General features: G+C 38.1%; 1 protein-coding gene across 1 annotated transcript in view; it reads left to right on the top strand.

The window, feature by feature from the left end:
- The window catches only part of MRPS27 (mitochondrial ribosomal protein S27), a 47,446-nt gene that overhangs the window by 13,657 nt on the left and 9,449 nt on the right, over nucleotides 1-24,340 (top strand). Inside the window, exons 5-8 of the mRNA XM_062600216.1 lie at nucleotides 17,536-17,650; nucleotides 18,151-18,229; nucleotides 19,508-19,623; nucleotides 22,453-22,555. Coding sequence (XP_062456200.1) covers nucleotides 17,536-17,650; nucleotides 18,151-18,229; nucleotides 19,508-19,623; nucleotides 22,453-22,555 — 413 coding nt within the window. The remainder of the gene's footprint in view (nucleotides 1-17,535; nucleotides 17,651-18,150; nucleotides 18,230-19,507; nucleotides 19,624-22,452; nucleotides 22,556-24,340) is intronic.

Raw genomic sequence — 24,340 nt, 5'->3', positions numbered from 1 at the left:
AGCCAGGCTGATGCATTTTACCAGTCTGGGAACCTACCCCAGCTGGAGCAATTCAAAATAACTTCATTCTCGGAGTCAAGCTGCTCTTTGGCAGATTGGGAGAAACAAGGAAGAGAAACACCAGAGAGGTTTATGTAATTAGAACATTCAAGTGATTTGCAAGTGATTGGCAGGAATATCTATTTTTAATGCAATTGCATTGTGATGTCCCGTGTGTGATGTTGCTCCATGAAAGAATTGTTGATTATTATCCAAGCAAATGCTGTCAGATGTAAGTCTGTAAGTCTTAAGATGCAAGTCTTACAGACTCTACAGCTCCCCTGGATTCAGCTTTCACGCATTTCTACGTAGAAGTGCACATGCACTTACTCTCCGTGTCATCTTCCAGGGTTTATCCATTGTCCAGCCAGAGTCTGAACTACAGTGATGTTTGGAGAAAATAACTAGCGTCTCCATCTCAGATCTCAGAACCAAATCTCAGCAAGCCGCTAATCATTTAGCTGTATCTCATTCAAGCGGGTGTCACTGGAACTGTGCTATGAAGTGTGGAATACCCATCAATAAGGATGTAACTCTGAAAAGCATTCAGAAGATTCTGTTCTTTAACACAGAATTTTTTAGTCATCTGCTTTTTGTAGTTCACCTATCCTTCTGTGTAAGCTTTCCTTCAAGCTTGCCAGATAAATGAAACAAAATTTCTAGGCACTGCGTATAAAGGCAGAAAAAGTTGGGAGACTTTCTCTAAACAATACTCTTTTTTCAAAAAGGAAAAAAAAAGATTCTTCTATAGGCAGAGTACCTATATCAAGATAAGGGGGGGGAAAAAACCAAAACTTCTGGAGTAGATAGAAAGATAAAGCCAGACAGCTTCAGAAATAGAAAGGACTGACTCAGTCCATACCCTGGGTAGGCAAATTTTTCGTTTAGTGTTGAGAAGAAAGCTTTTATTTCCATCCTTGAAAAAAAAAATAACAAAACTTTTCATATCCTTTAGACAGCCTCTTTCTTGCCAATGACCTAAAGCATTCTATATAGTAGCTAAAATAGACTGAAGTAAAATGTGAGACGTAAGAATTTAAGACCTGATCTTGATGGGATGTTGTACTTGTTTAGAGAATATGTTAAAGAAAAAAAGGTGGTTTTGTCTCAGGACTTGGCTCATACCCTCTTTAAAGCTAAATTTCACTATATCCAGTGACATTCTGGAGACTGTTTCGTAAGTTCCTGCACCAGCAAAAAGCCTGGCTAGAGACAGATTTGTGCATGATATTTTGGAAATATTAAAAGTCTAGACAGAGGTTAATTTGCAGCCAAAAATGTAAAGAGTTAGCAATTCATATGAATGTGAATGAGCAGCGCAGAATAGTCTTTTATAAAAAGCTTCAGAATTTAAAACATAGAAATACACGCAGAGATTTATTAAATTGTTAGCTTGAATGACAAATACTGGAAAGAGACACGCAGGAATTAGCCCCCTCCAGCTTTCCCTGAAATTACCTTAGGGTTCCGTGGCAGCCCCTGAGTAGTATCAGCAGCCAGTACCAAACAGCAGCTCCAAGCCCCCTGTGAGCAGAAGAAAGCATGTGACGGTACAACCTCCACTGAATGCTCTCTGTTATGGCTTTCCTAAGTAGCATTAACCAGCATGGCAATCCTGACTTTTCCAGATAAGTAATGTTCAAGATTGCAACTATAGGATAAAAAACAGAATTTTTGTCAGGCTTGAAACCCCACCCAGAACTACCATGTTCCCTTTTTTTGCAAAACATTAACTTTTTGCTTATTGTATCCATCAGCCTGAAACAAAAGATGCAATTATTTGCTCTTTTTTGAATCAAAATAAATAGAGCAGAAAAAGTAATGATGAACTACATCGTTAAGAAATAACCTTGCCGTGATGTGGACCAGAGCTGTTTCACTGCAGATAGGTTGATTTGAACTAGAATTATTTGAATTTTGGAATATGATCCCAGTTCAGATCCCCAGATCAACAACAAGAAACCTTGACTGAAATAATAAGAAACTTGAACCATGTTTCAGGTTCAGAGTTTTATGATCTTTCTAAAGAAAGCCTCATTCCTGTTTTCTGGTAACCCTTTAAGCCATTTTGATTATTTTTATGCGGAATTATTATACTAAATTTGAAATTCTCTTTTTTTTATTCCCTCACCAGGAAGACCATCATATATTTACTTATATGATTAAGAAGCATTTATTTACAGGCTTAATTTATATGTTTGATTATGTTTTAGAAGTAGTTACCAGAATGCTGCTTTTCATTCATGTAAGCTCTATTTGGAAAGAAATTTGAATGAAAGTAGTACTTTTCTGTAAATGTGCACATTTTAAATAGTATATAAACATTAATTTTATTAGATAAAATAGGGAAAACGTTTATCCAAACTTATTTTGCACTTAAAATTTAGTTATCAACTTAGTTATAAACCAAAGAAAGTCTTTTATTTAGTGAAATTAGCTGATTTTCAAGACATCGAGATTTTAGTATCTTTAGATTGAAGAGATAAGCATGCTTGCCTACTTTTTTCAATCCCAAATTGACTCTTTACTGAGCTGAACTAAGCTGAATTCAGGAAAATAAAGAAGATACTATCATTGCAGCTGTAGAAAGGGTAACAGCCATTTAAAATTCTCATTTTAGTGGCTTAGCCAATGACTTTCTCTAGTCTATGGTTATCATGTTGGTTAAAAATTGATGGTAAAACATGTACTGCTTGAGGAAAAAAATGTATTTAATACAAGCTGTTGATTTCATTTTTTTGATGAACAATTTATTTCAAATATAAAATCCATTAAAAAATTTTATCAGCTTTAACTTACTGAGTCACACTGCTGCAGGACTGTGGTATGAGTGAAAGTGGGGAAGCCATACAGATAAATAGGTTAGGACGTTGTAACTTCCTCTATCTTCATATATATGAAATAACAAAATAGGTTAACAATGGGAGACCATTTACTTTGGGGAATGTATGTTTTTGTGTCAATGCAAATAGTGTATACTCAAAATACAGAGCAGTCTAAATGTCATCAGGCCAAAACACCACAGAAATAAGTACAAAATCAAAAGGCTTTCCAATCAGGCAGAAAACTTCCTGAGAATGTCAGTAGTTGTGAGTATCTTAATGTATTCAGTTGTAAGGCAACTGAGTGAGTGAAAGGAGTTCATGAGCTGAATTAAGGTATTGATTCACTGCCATTAGGGGTGATTTTTTGTGGGGTGAATCAGTGTGTTCACTTATGTGAAATATAAAAGCAAGTGTGAATGAGCTTCTCCTAAGATGAAAACAGTTATTTTTAATAAAATGGATTTTTAAGAGAAGGGTGGGTATTTAGAATTTGGAAGTGTTTTTTGACTTCGTAAATTTTATTCTGAAAAAAAATGGTTAGGAACCAGAGACGAATGATATGCAGGAAGTAGTGTTGGCTCTCAAATGTTCTGGTATTGGGTGTAGGAATCACGTAGCCTGTCACGGCTGTTAAGTTGAAAATACATGTCGGTTGAATATTCATGTGGTAGAGCTGACCCACTTACCAGAGTTTACTCGGGATTTTCTGTTTGCCTTGTTTTTCCCTTGTTTGTAGCAGAAAGTAACGCCCACAGGAAGGTGGGACTGGAGATCCCTTCAGAACGTGAAGCTGTTTGCAAGATTCAGGCCGCATTGCTGGGTGGGCTAGCGTGGAAGGAGATCATGCGCTTTCCCCCGTTGCTTTCTTCCCTCGCTTTTCTTTTTTAACATCTATTGTTTTGGGTTTTTTTTTATCTTTACAATCTTCAAAGAAAAGTTTCTCTGGAAGACAAATGTGTGTGCTAAGAACACCTACTCAAGCTATTCATGACACCTTTGGTTTCCTACTGTAGAAATAGTATCAGCCATTGCCAGGTGCACGTTAGCAGGGCTGCAACCAAAACATCTCTGTGAGAAGTTGCATTCTGCTCCACCTTTCCTTAAAGAGATTGGCAGTACTATCAAATGATGCCAAATCATGTGCTGGTTTTATAGAGTAAATTGGCAGAGAGAAAACCAAGGGCACTAGAGGCTTTTTCTTTTGTTACCTCAGTCACCATATGAAATATAAAGCTAACATACATATTTCATACATATTTTAACTAAAATTTCACTTCTTTTTGCTATCTGTAAGGAAAAATCCATGAAATCTTAATTTTAAATGCATAATTGCTGTATATAGAGAACATTAGGTTGCTCAGAGCATGTAAGATGAACACACTTTGATCAAGCAAATAAAAAAGGCCCCCACCTATCTTACTAGGCTTCCCAGAGTCAAGAAGAGGGTTCTCTACTTTGTTGATAACAGTGAAGACATTTGGTTTAATAATATGATCCAGCAGAGTGTCTGTTGCATTACTCTGTGAGAATTTCTGTGGTTTTGATGTATGTTGCCGCATAGTTTGTAGTAACAGATGGCAGATGTGAGGCACGTTCCAGAAGGGAAAAGCTTTTGGAAACAATATACATTAAGCTGACCTTTCTAGGAGATAAAATAGAGGCAGTGTGCTGCAAGTATAGATCTGTGTTTTCTTTTGTTTTATTAGGCACTATTGTAGACAAAATGGTTGTGACAAAATCAAAATTATTGTGATGGGGAAGAGAGAGACCTGCTTTAGCGTGCATCTTCCTGGCATATGATTGAGAATGTTAGTTTTCAAATATCTAGCTGTTGTTATTCACAGAATTGGAAGCTTGCACTTTTGTTGGACAGAAAATGTTTGAACCACCAGTGATTAAGATATTAAAAAAAATCTGATTATATCCATAGATTGCTTCTTGGCCGCCGTAATAAAGAAATTTAAAAGCTAACCTTTTTTTTGCTTGATTCCCATGATTCATTTTTCCTAAATACTTTTGTCTTATTCAGAAATGTCTAAAAACACTAAAGTGTGAAAGAAAAGCAAATGGAAATAGGCAGGTATGTTTATCTAACTCGTATAGCATATTTTTCACAGAACATATGCTTTCCTATCTGTGAAAAAGTGTTCTACTTCCTAAGGGCAGAAGAAGCTTGTGTTACAAACAGACTTACAAAATAATGTTTTGTTATAATTGAATAAATGTACTGATAAGCAAAGGTCATAGCTTAACATTTTCCTGGGGTGGTTTCTGAGGTTATTTCTCTCTCTCTTTTTCCACAAATGAGAAAGTAAGATGCAATTTTCTGAATGTAAGATGTCTAGTAGGGAAAGTTAAAAACCTTAATTCAGGCTGCCTACCGTTTTTTTTTTGTTTTGTTTTGTTTTGTTTTCCTTTTAATGCTGCTTTAATAGTGAGCTATTTTTGAAACTGCATGCTCCAGATAACATATCTATACTGTCTGCTGGAATAAAGCCAGTTGCACTTTCATTGCTTCTCTGTACCAAGCACTCCAGTCACTCTGCTTAGCTACCTATGCCTGTCCCTTCTGGCAGAGTCCCAGTTACCTCTTTTTCCCTTTCTTTTACTTGGTAAATGTTCAGTTCACAAACACAATTATTTCTTCCCTATCTTTTTCTCATTTGGGGGGAAAGAGAGGAGTGGGCCTGAGAGGCGGAAAGCCAAACGCCTCCTATCAGCTGATGATGCCTCATCATCATCATACCTGTTACCTTACTGCTAAAATCCTGGCATGCCCCCTTTCTCTGAAGTTACATGTCCCCAGGCCTCTCAGCTGCTTCACCGTCTCCCCATTGCTATGCCAGTTCAAAAGCCTGAGGGGCTCTGTTAAACATGAGGTTGGTCATACATGGAATAACTCTGCTGCTGCTCTGTTCTTAGCAATTTGCTTCCATCTTTGTCACCCTGGCTAATCTTGTGGGACACTGGGGTGCACATCCTTAAAATGTGCCAGGCAGAGTTATAGTCTCTGCCTCCCTGCTATACTCTAATGACTGATCTGTGTATATGTGCAGGTACTCAGCTGACTGAGTCAGGTCCATGGTAGCTGGAGGAACCATGCATCGTCTCGTTGGACCAGGGGAGGATTTGGCCCAGATACTACTTCAGGGAGCATTTAAACAAGCAACAATGAATGCTTTCTTTGGTTTGTTGTTAAAATTGGAAGTGGGTATACAAGAGAGCAGCTGGTAGACGCTCTTGTTTTTTCATCTGTAAATGTAGACACAATAAACACATTCCTTGTTTCTCTTGCTGAAAAATGAACAGGGATTTTGGATTTTTTTCTCCTTTACTGTAGAACCTGTCAAGCTGTAAGCACTGAGATTTTGGTAATTGGCTTTGCAACCAAAAAAAAGATTTGCACCTTTATGAGTAATCTATTTTTTTCCAAAAATTGGTGTATATATAAAGCTAGCTTTCATCTCTAAAAGTCAACTTTGTGATCATCCTCTTTAAATTGTTGTTTATTTCGTTCTGATCTCTCCTCCTCTTTCACTGCTGTTCTCATTAACTTTTCACAAAGGAGAAGACAGCTGCTTTCTGCAGTCTAATCAGCCGCTTTCTGCTTTGTTCCATTAAGAAACGAGCAGAAGAGGGCCAAATCTAGGCACAAACAAATCACGTGGCTTCTGGCAGCAGACTGCTGGGAGTAAAACAGATATAGTCACCCTACCTTACAGTGCCTGTGCCAAAGCTCTGGAAAACCAAACTGTCTGCTGATGCTTCTACTGAAGGGGTGGACAAGGTATAGCAACTACCATGAGGGCAGGACAGAGTAGCATTCATGGCAGGAGCAGAAAGCAGCTCTCTTTGCAGAAGGGATTCCTCTTTTTCTCTTCCAATGAATTTACTGTCTTGCAGTGATCACTCCTTCTCAGAGGGCTTACCTTATCCAGGTTTAATAGTAAAGCAGCAGCTTCTTTCCATGTAAGATGATAGTCATGTCTCTTTGGAGGAATTATTAAAAAAAAAAAAAAAAAAAAAAAAGAAAGAAAGAAAGAAAGGAACATATCAGATTAATAATTGCACATAGTTGTAATATTCCCCACCCTCCTCCTTGTCCATCTTCTCTGTTCTCATATGCAGTATATACCATGACATTTATAAACCTCCTATACTGTGACTGCCTGAGAAAGTTGGATGCTCCTAAATGTCAGTTCAGTGCCTGAATGCAAGAGCTGACTAGGCCAGTGCAGCAAGGAGCAATGGCAGTGCATACATGGGCTTGCGTCGTGTACTGATGCTCAGCAGCAAAGCCAGCAGTGGGTTATATTTGTGACTATCAGTTTTGGCTGTATTCCTATTCCAAAAGGGAAGGAACTGTAATCCTTTTGCATTTTTACATCCTTTGTCTGTTTTGAGTCATGCAACCTCATTTAACTGTGCGGCCTGTACCTGCCTATGCAAGGGCATGTTTGTCCCACAGTACATGCAGTACTTGAAACAAGTTACCCCTGTGTCTCTCTCTGAATAACTGATCTGACAATGCTGTGCTTTTCTGAAAAGGACTACCAAAAAATAAAACAATCACAAGACTGATGAAAGCCCACAAATTTCAAACTCCCTGACAAAATGCTTGAGTCAGTTTTATCATGATTAACTTTAACTTGCTTAATTAAGTTCAGTGCACTTGGTATCTTGTACAACAAAAAGGAGTTATTCCTGTCCCACTAGGCTTTTGAAGAAGATTCATTGGGAAAAGCAAGGAAGCTGTGGTTCTTTGACACATTACATCAGACATTAGATGGATTCAGGATCCACTGGCAGCTTTGACCAGAGTCAGATCTGAGGAGAACTGTTGGTCTCCTTTAGGTATATTTTTCTCTTACCTTCCCCAAGTAGGAGCCTCAAACATCAGACCCTGGCTGTGCACCTAAGATTTACTTTTTGGAAATGGCTGTCTTTTGCTAGTGGCTGTGGCTTAAACTAGAAGTGAGTATCAGGTGTGCTTAATATGGAAATCTCATTTGTTTTCCTTGACAACTTATCGTATAGGCCTGTCGCTCCTTTGCCCATGGAGTGCAGGAGGGCAGCAATGCACGATGGAATCAGGCAGTAGTGGTGAAGAATGAGGAGAGCACAGGTAGTAAGTAAAAATCAGGTTAACTTGAACTGTGCAAATATGGCAGTGAATCTGAAAAGGTGAAACTTGAATTGTGCAAATGCCATTTTCTCAAGTGTTTGGCAGCATAATGTAAAGTTTGGCTCTTCTGAGCTTAAATTGACTGGTACAATCCGTTCAGTAATTGTATTCTGACAGCGTTCCCTTGTCTGTACATTCTTTTTGTTTAGATTGCGTGTGGTATGAAACTGATCAAGTATGCAGAATAGTTTGGCTCAGATGCTTCTATATTCCAGCTTTTGATACTCAAGCTATACATAACTGGTAGTCTGTGCAAATTCAATGATAAACAAACTGAGAAGTGTCGAAAGTTGCATCAGAAGGTGTAACATTATAGTAGTCTGAAGCTAGTGTCTGATGTGTTCCTGGGAGGTACTTTGTGAAGCGTAAGGAATTTGAGTAGAATAAATGGAAAACTTAGTGAATTATGGAGCTGGCAGGATGATGTTCATTTTTTCTGCAATTAAATTTAACCTGTACATTAGACACCATTAAAAAGTCTCTGTTTGCAAATATTGTAATAGTGGTATCTAATAATAGGATGGGTTTTTCCTGCTCTTAGAATAAAATGTCATTTTTGATGAGATTGCTTTTGTGGATGGCATTTTTATGCAAACCCATGAAGTGTTCCCTTTTAATATAATATGAAAGGGGTGTGCTATGATGGTTTAAGCATAGCAGTAGAAGGCACAAACTCTTGAATGTTGATCCTAACTTTGACTCAGTCCCCTCTGTCACTGAACAAACTATTGCAAAACTTCTTTAGAATACCAGTCTTGTCAGCTTGAAAACCCTGAGGTTTTGCTTCTCTGTCCAGCTTGGATAATTATTGATGGAACACAGACTTCACTGTGGCATCATCGCAAGAAGATGCCACAGCTTTTAATGACCAAGAGGTGGACATTTTCTGAAGCATCTTAACTGTTTTATTTATTTCCAGAAATGTAACACCAATTAGTAACACCTAGTGAGCTTTGAAACAATTTATTCCCTAAAATCACATAGTCTTACATATATCCCTGGTTTAAGAAAGCCCATGATAAAAGTACTTTTTTGGCACCAAAAATGTTTTAAACTGACCTGCAATATGCTATTAGCAGGAACTAGCCTTCTGCTTTGTACTGTTTTTACAGGTGGTCTTTAGAAGATCTCTCTTTCTGAGAGGTACAAAAGCAATTGCAGCAATTACAAATTACAATTACAAACAAGCTTTCGCAAACATCTCTTTTTCATTTTGAAAAATTCATCCAGTTGATAACTACAGTACCAACTTTCAGGTTGGTGGAGAATCATTTGAACTAATGACTAGAGTAACAGCTCAGGTAAAAAGGTAACAACTAAAAAAGTATTTTATTTACATGTGCCATTTTACAGGCATTATGTTCATCAGTTTCCAGAGAGATGAGTAAAGATTCCAGTGGAACTGACTTTTTGTCAACCTATAATACAGTAAGTTTAGTCTGACACACACTGAAATTGCTGAGATTCAAAAACCTTCTCAAAGCAAGAAATCTAGTGTGTTGAACAGTTCATAGTTTCTCTCTATATATTTTTCTATGCCAGGATACCAGGAAAAGATATAATTAAGGCAAGTGTTGGTTTTAAATTAGGCTTTATTATGGTTGCATGGGAATGAGGAAAGGCACTAGAGATTATCGTATCAGAGTCACTATAGCAACAGCTCACCCCATCATTCTCTGTTTTCTTGAGCCTATGATACTCTCCATTCTGTCACTAGATTATTAATGGCATTTATATTCAGAACCAGTCATTTCAACTGTAAAAGCCCAGAAGTATTTTTAAGAGAGAAATCTTTGGACTATGTCCTTTACAGTCAGTAAAGAAGTAGTTTGGAGAAAGTTGGGCTTTTTATTGTTATTGTTATGGCTTTTTTTTTTTTTTTTTTTTTTTAACTAATGCTCCTCAAAGCAGTTTGGTTTCAGGATGAAAGTAGTATGGGTTCTTTATGTGTGTGAGAAGATAATCTGATTTCCTTGCCCATCTTTTCCAAAAGAACTGAGAGGTGGAAGGTGGTGGGTAACAAGACATTCTATTCATCTTTGGACAGGAAAAGCAGGAACACTATGTTAAAGTGTCTGATTATTTGATTTCTTTCATTGGACATGTATTTCTAAGCAACAAGAAGTGAAGCAAATCCCCCCTTCTGTCTACCCCATCATTCTGTCCTGATCATAAAGTAGAGGTAATGCCCAAAAGGTGGTTGGTTGTTTCTTAGTTTGAAGTTGTAATAAAACTTATGAATGTTGATAAAATGACTTGCTTCTATTTTCTATATGAACCTAAACCAGGGACCACCACCTTTTCTCAGTAGCAATATTTAAACTGTCAGAATCCTCTTTTCTCCCCCAGTCCCCTGTGGATCCCCAAATGACCAGTTTTGGCTTCAGTGAGCTGACAACCTTCCCTTTAACCTGACTAGTTTAAATGTTATGCTTAAAACAAGGACCGTGTGGATATCAGAATTTTAAATGTTAGCACCTTTAATTTCTAGCTAGACAAGGCCTGTGGCTAAGGTCCTGTTATACTGAGTTGTGAAAGACACACACAGCATGTTCACCAAATGGATATTGAAGACCTGACTCATGCTGGGAACATTCTTTTGAGAAGTGAACTTCCTTTGGTGTCCTGTTGGGAAGTGCATGGTTCTGAAGTATTTTGAATCAATGTGACCATTAGAAGATTTTTTTTAGCAAATGAATTTAACAGCCTCAAAGAGTTTTCCCAGGGACTGAGAGTCCTGGGAAGAAGTATGTTGTTTGAGCCTGGGGTCTGGCTTTCTCTTTTCCGCTCTGGTTATGATATAATTAGTGTAAAGGTTGGAGTAAAATCAAGGCAAGCCTGTAAGATACTTAGATTGATAATATATTCTGAAAATTTACTCCTCTCTGCCCGTTGCAAATGATTCTAAAGGGGTTCAAGGCTGCCAGTTGTAACCTAATGGCAGAAGACTGGAAGAGCTGCCTCTCCAGTTCTGTTGTGTTCACTGCTAGTAAATAGAAGGACAGATAAATAGTTTGGGTATTTTCAGAGCCCAGAATCCTAATACAGTTTTAGATTTTGCTGCAGGCTCTAGAATCTGCTACCATTACTGTTTCTTTTGTGGTATTTTTTCTATTTATGTAAAAGTGAAGCATTTCTTTTGAGCTGCTGTATACTGCCTCTCCATTCATACATTTTTTATGAAATTTATAATGTATATAATGTCTAGTGTTTTAAAACTATTTGATAATTCTGTTTTTCCCTTTTAACATAATTAGATTATTCTTTGTGTTTTACTTACAAGGGTGCCTTAAATCCATCAAAAGAAAGATGATTATTTGAAGTGACATAATGCTGGGGGTTGACAACAACAGGCATAAATGCTTGTTGTGTCAGAAATTCAGCTCATCGGTCATTTGTTAGTCAACTCTAATAACTGACCGTAAAATAAAGTAGGAAGGTCAGTAGAGAATAAACTGGATCCTAACAGCCATATAGGTTGGTTGCCTTCTGAGATAGACATTATTAGGCAGAAACTTGGTAAAGCTGAGCTTTCTGCAGCACGGTGGTTCTGAGCAATGCAATAGCTACTTTGAGTCTATTAAATGGTAAATTCTGTCCCTTCTGTTGTTAGGAGAGGGTGATTACCAGGGTGATACCCCGAGACTGTCAGTGTGGCTCCCTTCTTCCTAAATGACCACATAGGAGGTACTTCTCCCCAAAATACCTTCTCCCTCAAGTCTGCCTGTCGCTTCTACCAAGCATAAGGGCTAAAGCCCAAGTAAAACAGTAACATTGGACTGGGCAGAAATGAATGTGGTATAAGTGGTGAGGAAGGCATTCTTTAAGTTTCTTCTTCAGGCTTGATGTTTGACTGTGCTTCTGTGTTGTAGTTTCCCGTATCCAAAATCAGATTGCTTAGGCCTATTTTGAGGCCACATTTATTACTGTTAGAACTCTGTGAAACTCCTGAGCAGAAGTTGCTATGCAAGAACCATGCGTTCCTATGGAGATGGAGTGAGCCTCATTTAGAAGAATAACTTTAAAGTTGAAGCAATCTAAGCAAGCTAAGCAAATTTAAACTCAAAATTCAGGAAAGTAAAAATTAAAACAGAAGAAGGGACGAACATGGGATATCTTCAGGAAATAGTAAAGCTGCTTCTCTTCTTGTGCTAGAGTGCAAGAGTTCAGCCTCATAGCATTATACTGTCCTCCACTGTAGTTAATTCGTTGAATTTTTTAAACCTGTTCTGTTGCTGCTTTTGATAATTGATTTCTTACACTACAAATGCTATTTTATTATTTCTATTTCAAAAGGAAAGTGTTTTTGCTCAAGTGTAGGCAGTTAGTGCATATTTCCTATAGGACATGATTAGAGGTGAAATTTTTAAAAGGGTGCATACAAATAAAGGCATGGGCACGGATGTAGGCAAAGACGAGGTGGAAAAATAAAAGTTTCTTTCATGCTTAAAAGGAAATTTCAAACAACAAAGATTTTTTTCAGGGCTGTTGTCTTTGACGCTGACACATGAGCAATGCCTCCGGGTCCATTTAAAATGCAGAGGATTTCTCCCAAGGCCTGTGGCTTGAAATGACAAACAAAGGGAGACTTTGGGGTGATGTTTTCCTTAGCCTTCCAGTTTCCAAGCTAAGCCTGTCTGGAATCTATTTGATCATTATGCACTGTAGCTTAAAAAATGTGCCTGGGAAGAAAAAAACATGGCATTGCCAAGGAGCTTTGCAGCCCTATATGATTTGTGTGCAGAATGTGCAGTGGCTTTTGGAATCATTCCATCAAGATTGCTTCTTCCTGGCATTTCTTAGGACAGCGTTTACTCATTTTACATTTACATTCTCTTTACATTTTGCTTCAAGACTTTTAGGAATTTGAAGTAGATGAGAAATCTGATAGTTTTTTTTCCTGATTAAAACAAATGAGCATTCAGACCCGTATTTCTTCCTAGTTCTAAGAGAAATAAGATTTGAAGCGTAAGTGGAAGAAGTGTATTACTGTGGCTATGGCTACCACTAGGTAGGTTGTCTTTCTTCTCTGGATTAGATCCTACAAGTGCCTAGCAGTGTATGAAACCTTTTCAGATTTAATTCTTATGAAGAAAGCAAAATAATGCATCTGAATGGTCCATATTAGAAATAATGAAGGAACGGGGGTTCTCAGCGCTGTTCTGTTGTCAGTTTTTCCATTTCCTCGGAAATAGAAGGAGACAGGAATTCTTAAGACGTATGAACAGAGCATTATGGTTGAAGTTTTATGTATGGAAATGCAAAGTTAATGAAACAAAGTGCTGATGAAATTTAGGAGGTCTTGAAAAAAAAAGCCCCAAAAAATCTTGAAAAAAAAATCCATAAGAGATCATGCAGTCCCATGTACGTGTAGATCATAACAAAATACTTACTCATTAGGTAAGACAGGAGAGAGAGAAAGCACAGGGATACTTTTTTTCCTATTTCACAAATAGGGAAAAAGAAAAATAAAGTGTACTGCACAATGAGAACCTCTGCAGTACCAGGGCTTCAGTCCACCCCTAAGAAAGGTGGAGTACAAAATGAGAGCTTCTGATCAGCTTAGCAAGGAATTAGAACAGATTTGCTGAGCTGGCTTTCCCTCCATACAGCAGAGCTGTTCCCAGTAGTATATTTCTTCGCATCAGCTACTGTTCTGTAACCCAGCGGACTTTCCTTCACTGTCTTCCTCATTTGTCACTGTCCCCAAAACGGTGGAAGCCCCTGTGCCGCCAGACCTGGGGAAAAGACAGTGCTGCATCTTCATGCATCTGTTTGCTCTCAGGGTTGCTGTATTATTTACCTCGAGAAAAAAAAAGTATGTGAAAGCAGCACTAGAATGTATCACCACTTGATGGCACCAAACAAATTTGAAAGGCCATTTAAATATATAAATAAATAAAGAGAAGCAACCCAGCTTTTCTGCAGTGTGGGAGAGCAACAGCAGAAATCATGCTTGATAAGATAATAACATCCTTTAAGCTTTCTCTGCATCTGATAAACTTCACGATTGTTCAGTTTCTATAACAAAACTTGAGTACTTCAGCACTGCTGTAAATAATCAGCAGTGGGGCCTTCTGAGGAATTAGTAAACTAGAACTGTATTCGTAGCCTGAGATGTTGGCCAGTTTGTGAGCAAGAGAGGATGTGTAGTTGCCTGGCTAAAAGTGCTGTCACTGCGTTGTGCTGAGTCAGTACACACTGCCCTCTCCCAGGATGCAGTTATACTCATTTTGCAACTGTGAGACAATGGTTTAATGAAAATCTCATATCTGGACTGGATCATTTGAACAGTTTTCCAAAATAAGGGGAATTCTAGTATCATTGGACAGTATACTGTTAGATTCACAATAACCTTGATATTTCAGTAACGCCTTCTCGTAAAGATACTCCTCTCCTGATTCCCGTAGGAATGGATGTTCTTAGTTCAGTGACTAGGAAGATCACCATATTGATTCCTTAGCCATTAACATTAAAGTGTACCAACAGTCAGTTCCCCTAATACTGTTAAGGATGCTTCTGCTTGTCTTTTCTGAATGCATTACAAGAATCTCATGTTTCTCAGGTTTTTGTTAGATCTCAAAAAAATGAGTTTCAGCAGCAGACATCTGCAAGATAACCTCCTGGTCTTTCCATTAAACACACAGCAATTGCTAGAGGCTTCCTTTATTTAATTAATTCTCAGTCCTCTGCTTTTTGTAGTTGTAGCTTCCTTCTGTCTTTTCATCTGTCCCTGAACATATTGCCTTGCTTAATTATATCCTGTTACGTGTTTCATGGAGAAAGCGGAGGAGGAAGATGTTAATGCTTGTCAAAATGACCAGCAATCTCTCCTTCCCTGATTCCATTTCAAATAAAAATATCTAGTTTGTCTAAACTAAACTAAAATATTGGTTTGTCTAGGTTAGCTGTATAAAAGATACTCTAATGGCTTGTGTTCTCAAATGGTAGAACAGAGACAGTGCTCATCCCAGCGTTATACAGATCAGAAATGATTAAAGAATGCAGCATGCCTGTTTTCCCTTTCCTTCCAGTTCTCCTTCTATCACATCATGGATTAGTAGAAGTGTGTAGTGCTGGAGGAGTGTATACATGCACATGTATTGCACTCTTGTTGACATAGAGACAGAGTAATTTTGGCACCGGTCCCCTCTCTTCATTCCCATGCAACTGTTTCACAATTAATTATTTATTTATTTTGTAAAATTAACTAGAAAATCTTCAGCTGAGAAGCTGTTTTGCTTTTTTGTTTGTATAGCACCCAGCATGGTGGCGAGCTAATCCAAGAGTAAGGATCTTAATAGTAACATACAGTAATTATGTTATATCTAATAGATACTGTGATTGTCTATACATACACAAAAATCCATCCCAGGACTTCAAAGTTCATGTGCAAGATTGTTTAAAGTGTCTTTGTCACGTGTCTGAGTTTTGTGCATATTGATCCAGAAACTTGTTCAGATTTAAGGTCATTTACCCTGTTTCTAGACCATATCACATCCCCGATTAGACCTTTTACTGACCAATTGCAATTTAACTTCTGAACTTAAAAGCATTTCACCATTACAGTAGGTTGTAGTATTCCCAAGGTGCAGGAGATATAGGAGTGCTTTCTTGTCCTGTGGTGTACTCAAGAGAATATATACAACTTTGCTTAAAGGTGAATATTCAAAGCCATTAAAACCTTTAGGTTTTTTAAGGTCTGCTTACTTTCTGAGTAACAAAGTTGTAGGAAGGATGCCCAAGACTAAGTGTACCAATGGAGAGGGCTAAGCATCTGAGAGTATTTGAGTGTCATGTTTTTATAAGGCAAAATGTAGTCTGCATTTTGAAAAAAATAGCAACCATTAAATGGGCAACTTTAAAAGATGCTGGTGCAGCTTTATTAGTGGGTGCTGATGTTGCACTCTGACCTGTCTTAAATTGCTGGTGAAACAGGCTGTAGCAATTAGATAATTGTTTCACCAAAATATGATTAAACCCAAATGCCTATAAGTGATGCTTCCTGTAAGCATTATTGAAACAGACTTTAACAAAAGCAAATATTCATTCTTACTGTTCCCAATATTTGAATTCCAGAGGGAAGAAAATGGAAAGCAATTAGAGCAACAAAATGGATGTTTGTAATTTAATATTCAAAGCATGATTTTCTTTTTTCTGTTAAATTCTAATTTAATGGAGAGATTTCATGTGCTAATTAAGAAAGAGCATATTTAGTCTTTGTGTGATTGTTTAGCTCTGCGCTCGGTACTGAAGTCTTCAGGACTCTGAAGACTCTGAGGACTGGGATATTTTTCCAGGCTTGGCGATCTACATAGCTCTTAGCCATGGGATATAGTATGCAGGAATTCACTGGGGGGGAAAAAAGAGAGTTGGTGGCCACATTAATCTGATAAATGTTCTGGAAAGCATGCTCATTCAGATGGAAGAGCCAACCGTGCTTTTAAATGGTGCTGCAGCTTGGCTCGAGGCTGCAAGCATCTGCACATGAGCCCAGCTCAGTCATCAGCATTTTCTACAGGAAGTGGCAGTCGCTTCTGTTTGGGGACTGAGCCCATTCTTCATGCATGCAATTTGAATTGAGAAAGGTTGCATGCATCTCTTGACACTTAGGTGTGAAATTCAGCCCAGAATCAAGTCAGCAGCTCCTACCACAGGACCTTTAATTGGTTTTTGAATCATTGCCAACAAAAAAAAAAACCCATATGCTTTCAGTCAGTTCTTCTCTAAATACATAGCAAAGTGTAAACAACGCTAGAGCAGCTGATGAATGAGGGCAGAGGAAGGATCTCCAGCAGAGTTTCCCTGTGTGTGAGGTATACTTCACTGATGAAGCATTTCTAAAAGCAAAGGAAACATGCAGCAGACCAGGGATGGGCTATGCTGTAATGCAATGAATTCTTAAGTGGTCAAAGTGTGACATGAGTTACAGAGGCTGGGAGACACCAGATTACACAACCTCTGAAGGCACAAACTGAGCTATATTATCCTGATTATTCTGATTCTTCCTTATGTTGTCAGTTATGGAGCAACATTGTGCTTTAAAGTGACCAGCAAAAATACAAAGTTACACAGTCAGAAGGAAATAGTTTAAAACTGCTACAGTGTTTATAGCAGTCTTAGTTATTCATCGTAAATATGCCAAGCCATTATTTTCAGGAACTCATCTTAGGGGAAAAGCAGTCAGCTCTCTGGAAAGTAAGAGGTTTAAAATATAACACATTGTTAAAAGTTCAGATTCTCCCTTCATGCACACTCTGCTAAAATGCATCCAAGTTTTGTTTCTCCTGCTGAAGTGGCTAGCTAGATCCCTTTGGAGTGCAGACAATGATTGACTACAGAGTGTCGTGTTAAGAAGTAGAGACATTTATATTTGAGATCATGGAACACTGCTGGGTTCTAAAACCCACAGTCTGTTAATTATAGATTTTGTATCTCTGCTGCTAAAGAGTTATACTGTCACCTGGACCATTTGTCATCCTTTAGGTTTCGGCATAGTCCAAATTGCTGGTATTTGAGAGATTGGATTATCCACAGCTGGATCAGACAGTGCTTAAAATACAATGCAGAAGACAAAGCCCTGTACACGTTAAAAAACAAGGTAAGCTTTTTCAGAGAAAAGTCAGGACTATATTTGACCATCTTTTTTAGACAAGTGCAGCTGACCTGGAATTCCGGTTGTAGCCAGGTTTGTAGACCATGTTTTCAACTTCAGATTTTTTTTGTCAAAATCAAAATTAAAGTTGGATGTGAGCTTCAGCTGAAACTTTCCAGAACTTTTATTTCCTCTTCTTTCCTGGGAGGCGTTTTGCCTTTAAACAATGCTAGTATCCAAAACATGCTAGATACAGGAGTGACATAAAAAAATGGAAAAGCAGTCTCCCTCCCAAAGGCTAAGGTAAAACACCAACCCAGTACATGAAAGGGTAGAAGGCCCATGCCATGGGAGTAGTGTTTATAAGCTCCTTAAATTGCTAGCTAACAGTCACATTGCACCAGTGTGTAATACTACGGTTCTGATCCTTCTGATATGTACTGATTTATGCTTGGGAAGATTTGAACAGGAGATTTTCAGACTGATATTTTTCTTCTTCTCTTCAGGTTCAATATGGAATTTTCCCAGATAATTTTACATTCAATATTTTGTTGGATTGTTTTATAAAGCAGAAGAAATATGAAGGTAAGAAGGTATATATCACTTGCGCATCATCAGTTTTGTGCGCTGAAATATGCAGGGCCTTTCACTGAATTCAAAACTTTTAGTTCTATTTTCTCTGAAACCACCTTAAAGACAAACCTTCTCCTTCTTTCCTTCCTTCCTTCAACTGCTTTTCTGCATGATTATGTCTTCTTTCTATTGGAATCTTATCCAATGAATAATTTTGAAACACTTGCAGTTCAGAGTTTCTACTGTGATTAATTTAATACCAATTCTAAACTATCTTGTAACAGCATCTCAGGAGTTATTAGGGAGAGTTAGAGTGTTATAAGAATTGAGATGTACACTGCAGGCTTCATCTCATCTACCTTTAGCCATTCAAATAGCTACGCACCTGAACTAAGCTGTTTGTGTAGACTTCATCACTGGTGAGAACCAGCTGCGCTGAATTGCCATGTTGAAATGCCTGTCTTTCGCTATTGACTGTTTAAGGGTCCAGATGAATGATCAGATCATGTTTGCTGATAAATATTTAAGGTTTTCACTTCACTGCAGGTTTTCTGGTACTGTAGACTTGCAGTGAACTTTTCTTGGCATAAACATCTTGCAAAACAAACAGCTAAATGGGAAAGCAGAACAGCAAAATCACTTGTCTGTACCTTTTGTCATGATGTTTATGCTAAAACGCAAATTAAAGCATATACTTATTTTAATTTGTGGGCCACCCATGTCTGTGAATTCCTCCTCACTCGATCCATATTTCTTTTCTTTGACGGGCTCAAGGCCTTTCGTTTAACATGCAGTCCTTCCTGACAGCATCAGTGGAACTCCCTGTGGAGCTCCTCAAAAATACTGTTTGCTGAATACAGTGAGGGCCTGTTGGTGATGTGTGACAACATTTCTGCTCTCTTATACTCTCCTGTCACCAGTCTTCTCTTGTTTCTAATCTAAACAGAAAACAAGTCATTTTTAGATGAATTTTTTTTCAAATATTAATGACTGAAGGGCTGACCAAAGAAAAGACAACTGAAGTCAGACTGTTAAGCTAAGATGAGTTTAGAAAGCTCCTTTGCTATAGTCTGATGTTATTCAACTCATTCTTCCTTTCCAACTGTGTGTTAGATTAACCAGAATGGGTAAGACTAATTCTCTACTACAAGTCATAAGAAATCTTTAATTTTCTCCCTAACTACTTCAAGACATGCTGTAACAGTAAAGCATTGGTGAGCATCAGTGGGTGCGAAAGGAAGGAGCTGTGTAAGTGTGCACTTGCTGATTATGTGTTTATTTCTTCCGTAGATGCTATGTCAATAGTAACAGAGATCATGTTGCAAGAAAGTTTTGATGAATTCTCAACACAGCTTCTTTCTCTCTATGTCTTATACCAATACTTGGCAACCAAGTCTGAGCATACGGTAAGCTGATCACACTCAAAATGATACTGAGAGCCTCTGATTCTAAGCTTCATGGTATAGTCAGCTGGGCGTTCAGTGTTGGATAGATTATATTTCCATTAAGTTTACCTAGAAAACCCAGAAAAGGGTTTTCTGTTTTACAGCTGTAGAAGAAAGAACAAGCAACAACAAAATACAAAAGTCAGCAAATAACTTGTTTTCCCTTTTAGTTGCTCCTTTCTCTGAAAAGAAAAGCCTGTCAGGAATTTGAGGAAATCTGGTCTGCTCATTGGAAGGTTATGAAATGAGACTACAAAAATTCAGACAAGACTCCATTAGTTAATATGTATGTTGTGAGGAAAACCTGCAGAACAGTGTTGCCTATTGTATGGGACACTGTATTGAGAAGGCAAACATTGCTTACCATTAGATCTTGGTAATGGAGATGCTGCAGCATTGTAAAGCATTTTCAGTAGGATTTTTACTACCTCATTTGGTTTTGAGAGTATTGTTTCTGTTACATCTCTGTTGCTTAAGGCCAGCCTGACAGTTCAGATGCTTGGAAATGGTGTTATCCTACCTTTACGGAGGGAGCTCAGTTAGGAATCAACAAAGGGTTCTGTCCTGTCCATCTCTTCAGGCAGGTACTTCTGAGGTAGTTTGGCACAAGCCTTCAAAAGCATGTTGTCATCTGTAAGAAAAACACTTGAGGTCTCTATTTGTGATTCATAAAGCATATTCCAAAATGCATAGAACAAGTGCCAGAAGGTTTTAATCAATTGGGTTTAATTTCACATTTCACTGTAGAAAACAGGTATTCGTTTCCGTTGTTCTCTCTTCTCTCCTCCATTTTCCGTAGGTTTAGTATGCATGATCACTTGTATATAGCAAGTAGAGGGAGCAAAACCTCATTTGCCCATTGTGTTTGTGCATCCTCGCTGTGAAGACCAGCGCTTATCAGTGTGTGCATCATTTTGTGAAGCTGAGTATGAAGGAAAGGATGGCATAGACACATGATAGGTTTGAAAGATGAGCATATGCATACCGTTGTGGTCTGTTTAATATGTATTTTGAATTAACCTCATTCTGTGCCATATTTTTGTGTGTATTCCCCACACAGATTGCTATTCAATACCTCATAGCACTCAGTACCGATATGTTTCATGGTTGATTAAGGAAAGAGTTAGAAGATCTGTTCAGCTGCCTCTGAAAACAACCCCACCCCCATTCACTTTTCCCAATGTTCCGGATAAGTAGTCAGTGTCCTATTGAAGACAGGCCTTTGATCGTGGTATAGGATTTGATCAATCCAGGAGATTGATAACATGTATTTTAACTTGTAGAGCTAAACTTTGGGACTGTGTCAGTCCTCGCATACCTGAATTCAACAGGAGTTAAAATAAAAAATTGTGCGTGGCACTGGTTATAGAAGGCTTCCATTTTTCTACTGCTGTGAGCATAGCAGAAAGCTTGACTGGTTTTGGTTCTCTCAAGGAAGTTTTCTCCTTGGCTGCTGCAAGGAATCAGTGTGATTACACCTTCCACTGAAAAGGTGTGAAGGTTAAGTCTTTGCAATTCCTCTATCTCTTGAAGCCAAATAGGCTGGCTCCAAGAAGGGCCTGGACCTATAAAGCACTGTTTTTTTCCAGCTGTGTTTAATTTTCGTATAAGTGATTCATCAGGAAACAGTCCTACACCCTTGCATCCTTTTTTGGGGTCAGGTAATTTTCTTGCCTGGCTGTCAGGTGATGATATTTTGTGTTGGACAATGATATGCCAATGTCATGTAGCACTCAAGAGACAAGAAATGCCACACCTTGAATAGACATCTCTGAATAATGTGTTGATCCAGAAGCCTGAAGCTATATGCTTTTTAAGAGTCAATGCACCTCAGGGAATTTTTCAGAGGGATTTTTCCGTTCACCATGAATATGTGTTCCAGGTGTTCATAATAACCAAGACACTGAAGTACTCTGCAGCAAAGCCCCAGTGTTAGACAGTCAGACCTCTTCCAATCTCTTGCTGTTTGTATCTTTCTTTTTGCTATTTTCTTAGCAATGGTATTTGTCTAGTCTCTTCCATTTGCTGAAAAGAGACATTTAATTTTTGAAACCTGTGTTTTGAAATCTGTGTTTCTGTGGCCTTAGAAAATTTACTATACTATCCCACAGCAAAATAAAATCCACACCACTCTCATGGTTTTAGTCTACTTACTTGTTGGGTCCCCTTCTCCAGCCATTATTAGCAGTCTGGCTTGGACAGCTGCTATTTCTTTCAAGCTGGAAAGACAGCTGTACTCTTAATACTAGTCCATTGCTAAGTGGTGTTGGTGAGTTGTGTATATTCTATTCACAGTGCAGGTTTTGGACATAGTGCAGCCCCTAGCAGGTGGGAAAGAAAGATATTCTTCTTTCAGCATTTTCCTGTTCTAGTGAAGAATAGTGGAGCATACGTATAATCACTGCATACTCAAAAGAAAGGGCTCCTCCCATACAGAAGCCATGTAATTTTGTTTTCAGTAGAGTTAGCCTGAAGCAATTGGTAAGACTTGCAGCGCAGAGGCAGAGTTTGACCACTGTAAAATCAATGTAAATCTTTATCCCAGCGGAATCGCACGGATTGACTTCCATGCAAACTCTCAGCTACTCACAAGAATGATTCCTCAGTGTAAGTATAGTGTTCCTCAGACTATGTGTTCCTCAGTGTAGCCTGGTATTGTAACTCTGAACAGTTGACATGTTTAATGAATCTTCATTATTAAAATATGCGATGAAAGCCACGCGTGCTGTCTTCAATTGCTGCCAATTCATGTTTGTCAAGCAAAACTTACTTGGTTTACATTATTTACAGTGGGAAGAGGAGAGAAATCTTGGTGCATCACTGGTGCTAACTGGTCTAAAGCAAACAAGCACTGTGGGGTTTAGCTCCCAGCTATATGGCTATGCATTCCTTGGTAAGTTTTACCTCCCTTGTAGTCATCTTTTCCCTTTGTTGTCCTGAGTGGCTGAATTAATTGGCATCTTTTCTTCATTTTAATATAGCAAAGACTAAGGGGAAAACAAGGCAGAAATAGCAGAAGGAACAATTTCAGAGTTAAAACTGCATCTCTTTTGTAAGGCTGGAACGATAGTACTGATTTGAAAGCTGTGCCCTTTATCACACTGTTCCACAAGCTTGTTTAGGACTCCCTGCAGGTTTGGATTGGCAGTTAAAAGAAGGAAGACATTCATACAGAAAAGAGTTTGTTTGTAGACTAACAATTTTTTCTAAAAACAAAAATATAGACTCCCATAAAACAGTTTGAAGGTTATGGGCAATAGGGTTTTGTTTGTTTGTTTTTTACAGCTTGTGAGCTTCCAAAAATAATCCTAAAACCCCCAAAGTTTACAGACTGCAGCTTGAAAAACACTATTTTTAGAACATCTACTGCTCACTGCAATGCTAGTGTTTCTGTTGTGAACAGCAGTGCCTTTATTCTGCATCTGTTATAGAGCCCAGATTGCTAATGATAAGCTGTATTAAAGAACAGTTAGATAAGAATACGTCCAGAATTGAAGATGAGAGAAATGGGGAAAAGGGGTAGGCAGTTCTTGAATTCAGATAACACTTCTGACCTTTAGAGGAGTACAGTGCAGAGAGATTTTGTTCTTCTCTGCAAATTTTTAATTACTTGAAATTAATTCAGAATTAATCATTATGCAGTTGTTTCATTATTGCATTATATTTTATTCTAGAAGTTACTAAGGATGATAAAAAGTGGGCATGTTCTTAAAACGTAGCTTCAAACTACAATGTGTAGTGGCAGAATAAGGATGCTGATTCTAACTTATCATGACTGTAAGACAAAACCACATATTCAGTCAAAAAGGAGGATAAATATGAAAGCTATATTGAAAGCAAATTTTTCATACATCTGTTGTTTGTCATCCTGTGGAGATACAGATACAGATAGAGGAGCTTTGCTCTCCAGTTGGCATTCAGTTTGGAATGGTTTTTTTATGTCATATAGATTGGTTGAGTAGTAGCTGATTTCAGAAATCACTTCACTGTTGTCTGTGAGCAATAGTACTTGTTCCATGACATTGACATTCAGTAGATCAAAAGCTATTTACTGTTACGTCACCTATTTCACAGTCTTGCCAACACTAATGGAACTGACCTCTGTAAGAGTGAAAGATGTATACGGGCACAGATTGGCCTCTAGCACCTTAGCTATTTGAATTTAGCCATAGTCTGTAAGTTTTGTCTGCACACTTACTACCCTGCTTTCCCTAAACTATTCTCTTCCGTATAAAGAAGAATAAGGTGTGTTTTCGTGTTTTTTCTATTATTACAGGCAGAGTACAAATTAGATTGAGAACTTCGATATGTGACTCTGTTAAACTACACGAAAATAGTGTTATTTGTTACACCCAGAGTAACAAAATCAAGAACTTAGAGTGACAGTCATTATAGATTAGTACTTAGCAACTGGAATGTGATGCGCATTTCTTCTGTATGTAGAACAGGTGTTTCATGTTCTTTAGTGTTGCTCTCTCCACATCGTCAATGGTGCTGTGCATCACAGGTCCTGCAAAAGTCAGTGGAAACCTTGGTGCACAGAATGTCCTAAATTCAGAACCAAAATTTCAGTTTGTCAGGTCTCCTGTATTTCCTCGTAGGAGGCTGCAGCTAGAAATACAAACACCAAGTTGTACAATTAGCCAGTGTATTTGCTATAAGTCTTACACAGTCTGAC

This window comes from Rhea pennata, chromosome Z, assembly GCF_028389875.1.
Source record: "Rhea pennata isolate bPtePen1 chromosome Z, bPtePen1.pri, whole genome shotgun sequence".
Lineage (NCBI taxonomy): Eukaryota > Metazoa > Chordata > Aves > Rheiformes > Rheidae > Rhea > Rhea pennata.
The sequence above is the reverse complement of the archived record's forward strand: the minus strand, read 5'-3'. Positions and strand labels throughout refer to the sequence as shown.